The sequence below is a fragment of the Osmerus eperlanus genome, chromosome 3 (assembly GCF_963692335.1).
Source record: "Osmerus eperlanus chromosome 3, fOsmEpe2.1, whole genome shotgun sequence".
Lineage (NCBI taxonomy): Eukaryota > Metazoa > Chordata > Actinopteri > Osmeriformes > Osmeridae > Osmerus > Osmerus eperlanus.
Genome location: NC_085020.1, coordinates 21,756,950 through 21,762,495, shown reverse-complemented (window position 1 = coordinate 21,762,495; position 5,546 = coordinate 21,756,950). Strand labels below are relative to the sequence as shown.

Here is a 5,546-nt window from a genome sequence, read left to right as displayed (position 1 = left end):
CGACACATGATTCATCGGCGGGTTGGGGCTGTACATCACGTCCTGCAATCAACCATCTGGGAAACCGGGACAGGTGGATTAAGTGGCCTGTGGGTGCCTATATAGATTTAGCCTACACTTTTATTTTGAAATTAATAGAGAGCCTTTGCCTCTCACTGAACGTTATGAAATAACAGTAGACTGCCTATGCCTATAAAGACTTCAATATTGTTGACACATTCATAACTCAAACTATCCTAAATGTTGACCCTATAACTGCCATATGGATGCATCATGTGATTGACTTTATCTTCTATTCACTGTTACCACCCTCTACCCCTGTCATCACCTCGACTTAGGCCTGAGTCCGTGCCAAACATTTTTTAAGTCAGTAGGCCTATAGGCTATAGCCTGCTTCATAAGTATGACAATATTATACAGTCCTTTTAAATCATATTTTTACTGTTTTCAAACTTTACACATTATGTACATAAACTCCATAAACAAATCAATAAATTAAAGTGATCAATACAAAACTAAATATTTCTATGTAGACTGCTAATCACATTTATCGTAATGAACACATAAAATCCTGTTTCACAATGTATCGTTTACAGCACAAACCAAAGATGAAAATGCCTAGTATGTACAATCTGCCCGCTATATAAAACACATTTACATAACAGTGTCAAACCATCTCTAACTTCGGGAATAATTCAATGCTTTTCAAAAGCAGCTACCTGTTGTTTCAACCTTGTTCACAATCTTTAGGACTCTTTCGTAGAACATAGAAGTTTTGCTTGCAATTCTGCAGCATATAGTAGCACACTGTTGTCATTGTAACTCAAACACACCTGTATATAAAATAAACACATAGACTTTGAAGAAACATTTCTAAATAATTTAACTTAAATTAACACATCAAACAGGATAACATACCAATTTGTGGTGCAAATTAATTCATTTAAAGTTGACTAGGCGTTGCCATACTGGGACTGTAATATTTAGAGACAATGAAACAGAAATTAAATGTATGGCCATTACTATTTGGGAAAAGAAACCTTGATGAATTGGCCTATACATTCCTTGGTCAAGAGCGTAGACTAATGACAGACCAATTCTTTTATTTGTCCGTTATAGCCTATGTTACGGTTTGAGGTAATGGTCAAACCGTGGGCTCATAGGTCCATCATGATCTTCATAAATGTTTAGAAATGTAGCAAATAAAACCAACACATAAATATACTCTCACTGACTTACATGTCGATATAGTTACTTTAACAAGTAGCCGATTAAAAAAGACACAAAATGTAATAACAGCAGCTTGAAGAACCATTTTTCATGATTTCCGATATCTGTCATGAGGTTCAAAGAACTTCTTGCCCATGGCGCAGAGTGCCTTCTCAGTCTCTCGGCTCCCAGGCTGGTCTCATGCCGTCGGTCGGTACGAGGAGGCCAATGTGTCATCTGGCAACGTTGGGAGCAAACTCCGGGTTAGATCTGTGCATGGCTGCAGCGGGGCAGTGCAGGGCCACGCTGGGTGATTGACCCAAAATCTCCTGATACGAGCCATGGTTGTATAGAGGGCGGGGCGGGTTTATTATGTCTATCCTCACATGAGCTGCGGTTGCTGCATAGACTCTTGGTGTGCAGATGGATACCATGAGGTGTAACTGGGAATGTAGGACCCTGGAGCCCCCACCGACGTTTTCACGGTTGCCGGTGAGCTCCAAACAGGTGCTACAGAGGGAGAGCCGGTCGAAAGTCCGCGACCATTGGCTAGAGCATTGGTATCAATTGTGCCACCACCTTGCTTCATCAATTTCTTGAATTTTGATCGCTTATTTTGAAACCAAATCTTTACCTGAGAAAACAGATATTTTCATAAGATTTAGACAGAATATATATGATTCGAGAAGTGTAAGAATATGTAGGCCTAAACATTGCCATAAGACCACACATCCCGTGAGACAGGCCGTGACGCAAAAGTTTTTGATATGATTGAATATAAAACAGAATCCAAGCACCCTCCAAATTAAGAACTCATGTTGTAAAATGTACAAACAAAAATATATATTTTACACTCCCTGGACATCTACAGCATCCTGAAAGTGCAAAGCTCTGTTGCCTACAATATTATCAGTAAGCGAAGCTAAGGGGCCTTTGGGAAATTAATGGCCGGAGAAATATGGTATAACTTGCCTGTGTTTGAGTCAGTCCTAACGATGCTGCGAGCTCGGCTCTCTCCGGCAATGCCAAATATTGAGTTTGCTGAAATCTTCTGTTTAAAGCCTGAAGCTGTAAACTGGAGTAGATTGTCCTTGGTTTTCGAATCTTTTTTCCCTTTCCATTGAACCGCACCTCTCCGCCTTCCACTACCGTGTTCTTCTCGGTCTCCGTTGCTGTAGAGCGACGGAAAAGGAAACATTACTCAGGAGACAGCGCGCGCCGACAGTGCAGCACAGAAATGAGCATCACTGTGCAAGATTTACAGGCTGTGGTTTAGGTATAATTACCCTTAATTGCATACATTGTTTATAGCATTACGCAATAAATAATTACCAAGTCTAATGCCTGCACATCTGGGTCCTTCAATCCAGCTCTCAGACAACGTGCTGGACCGAAAAGGACCCTAAACATTGCAAGAATTTTGCGGATAGAAACGTATTTTAGATGCGTTCTTACCTGTGTCATCTAACCGTGTCTGCGTTAGTGCCGAGCTGTTTTGATAGGACTGCACCGTGCTGAGATATGGACTTGTGGAATGGCTACCGACGGAGTTAACGTAAGGATATCCCAGAGATCTGGGAAATGATGAGGCTGGACTGTATGAATTCTCGTGTTGAGTATGACCGGTAGAATGTAAACAGTGCATGGAATAGTGTCCGTGAGGCATTGAGGAAGGCGACATTTGTTGACTTGGTGGTCCAAATTCCATGAAAACGGGTTTTCCTGAGACAGGGCTATTAAGACTTTCTGGTATTGTAGTCATTGTCATCTCTTCTGGCGGGTCTCTCCTCTTCCTTTTTTGTTTTCTTCTATGATCTCAGTGAAGGATGGATCCCAATTTAAGCTGTACTGATTTTTTCTCTTTCCATTCATAAGAAAATGTAGTTTGTCTCGGTGAAAAGTCTAGGTATGATGCTGTGGGTCTAGACAAACTCGCTCAAAGGTTTGAATCAAGGATTCATGAATATTCATCAAAGACGGTCGCTGATTGGTCCACTCCATCTAAGAATGATGCCGATTGGCGATCCCAGGGTTGGGTCCGAGGAATCTGATAACTCAAGAAAAACAACGAACCTGAGATTCATTTTCGAGATGACAATTTAAAAATGCTTTATAGCACACATGTTGCAGCCATACAAAGATTAAGGCTACAATATTTAAGCTGTCTATATGATGCAAATAAAATTGTAGGCTAGCCTATGTGTTAATGATGATTCTAATAATCATTATGGTAATAGAACCAGTAGGGAACATTATGGTGCAATAGCATAATGTAATTACTGAAGATTTCATGTTTGTAAACCACAAGTGTTAGTAGACCAGTGTGGTAATAATTGGATTAAAGGTTTCATTTAAGCTATTATTTTTGTATCGTTATTAAAAGGGAAACGTTTAGTTGTATTTATTTTTACCAAAAATAATAATCAGTTTACGTTAATATTTTTTACATTGCATTACTAACTGGCTACATAAGCATGTAGCATAAGCATAAGAGACGTAAAATATTATATTTGGATAAAAAGGGTTACTGTACCACCATTATTAGCTTGGCTACAATGGAGCATTTTGGAGTTGATGTTCACATGTATTGCTTATTGGACTGTTTGATTAAATCCCAGACTCAAGTGTTCACATCAACAGCTGAGGGAAGCTGTAGGCTGATTACCATAACACTGATGTTTAATTTTCGTTCGCATAATTAGCAATATATTTAACACTTGCAATGACATGCCGCGTCTCAATTACTCAAGCAGGGATGCTGATGGTTTTGAGGCGTAGACAATGCAATGTCTTTAATATATTGTCGTTGAGTTTAAATTACCTATAAGACTATTTTTTTCTTGACCAATACAGTGCATCTGCAAAAAAAAACGTTTCAATTGTTGCTGCTCCGAGCAAATTTAAAGTAGCTAGAATCCCTTCCAGGATAGACCTTAACCTATTTTTCATTTAGCATAACCAAAACGTATTTTAGATTTGGGAGAACATAATTCAATTCTACAAGTGCAATTGCCGAGTAACAACACGTTAAGGTAGGTATGTACAGTATAATATATTGCAAGGCCTAACATACGAAATGCATAGGCTAATATAGAACTGAGCTGGTCATCTGATATCACGTTAAATTAAAAACAATGGTTTGATGATTAGGAAGGGATGGTTGAGGTTAAACTACACCGTAGCTCTTTCTGTTCCCTTTTTCTTGCACGTTGTAATTTGGTTCAACTAATTGTGACTGAATTGGTGGCTACAATAGTTTGGCTATAGGTTATTCTTGAACAATGTTAGGGTCAGCTCACACAATAGCCCACAGTGAATTAGTGACTGCAAGTATAGTCATAGGAAAATAATTATTGCAAACGCCTTATTTAAATGACATATCAGCGTGCAGCTAACTTAAAGACTTGTTGAAGATCATGCATTGGCTGGATCACCTCTTTACAGTGAATAATATGCCCGCAGACGCTTATTACCACAGTTGATAAATCCTTTGATTCGATCGTCTATAGTGTGTAAAATCAATATGTTCATTTTCTTTTCTTTTAAACTCGAATTTACCCGATGGCGATTAGTGACTGGTTTTAATGAACAAAAACAACTTTACATTAAACTCATTTTTGTTTTGCATAAAAATCACAGTGAAGATGGGGGTGCGGCTTTCAATTAGGGTTAGTCTACATGCAGAGTAGAGGGTTGACTTATCAACATTGTCGACTGTCTGAACAACAGCTAGTTTGGCTCACATACGAAAACACTATAGACAAAATCCAGAAAGCAAACATGCTGCAGTTGACAGTTGCCTACAGCACCGTTAAAGCAGAAGCGAGATAAAGTGTCAAGAATGATCACTGTTGTACATTGCACTTACTTAACATTCAAATCAAGTGATGAAAAAGAAGAATAGAATTCCCCAATATCGGAGATCTGAAAGCCATCGTTGCGCATCACTCATTGAAAATGACGAAAAAGAAGCAGGTATCCGGATCTTCATTTTAATTTTCATTGTCATTGTCTCTTATTGAGTTGCTGTAGATGAACCATGAGCAAAAACACCCCTAGACTGTTTCATCGGCTGCTTAAAATCTCCACCTGAATAACAAATTAAAGGCAGTTAAATTCCGTCACTGTGATTATCAACCTAATTACATAATTGAACTCAAAAGCAGAACTTACGGATGTGTTTTCAAAATGTGTGCGCTGACATCACGGTGCGCAATATCTAGTCCGCACTATGCCAACCGACAGTGAATCTCTGAATTTGAGGAATTCTGTAAAATATTAGCTTATAAGGAAAGCTGCTGTGCTCTCCGCTAAAATGGCCCAATTTAAGGTAATTT

General features: G+C 38.9%; 1 protein-coding gene across 1 annotated transcript; it reads right to left on the bottom strand.

Moving 5' to 3' along the window:
- Positions 1–409: 409 nt before the first annotated feature.
- dlx1a (distal-less homeobox 1a) lies at positions 410–5,249 on the bottom strand. Its single transcript, XM_062457929.1, has 4 exons — positions 5,078–5,249; positions 2,665–3,256; positions 2,182–2,381; positions 410–1,843 (listed from the first exon to the last, which is right to left on the bottom strand). Exons 2-4 carry the CDS (start codon positions 2,975–2,977, stop codon positions 1,592–1,594), a joined length of 765 nt encoding a protein of 254 aa, XP_062313913.1. The 5' UTR covers positions 2,978–3,256; positions 5,078–5,249; the 3' UTR covers positions 410–1,591.
- Positions 5,250–5,546: the final 297 nt, after the last annotated feature.

Coding starts and splice junctions, on each gene's coding strand:
- dlx1a (XM_062457929.1), bottom strand. CDS start 2,977: ATGACAATGACTACAATACCAGAAAGTCTTAATAGCCCTGTCTCAGGA. Junction 2,382..2,664: donor GACACGGTTAGATGACACAG/GTAAGAACGCAT, acceptor GTCGCTCTACAG/CAACGGAGACCGAGAAGAAC. Junction 1,844..2,181: donor TAGGACTGACTCAAACACAG/GCAAGTTATACC, acceptor CTGTTTTCTCAG/GTAAAGATTTGGTTTCAAAA.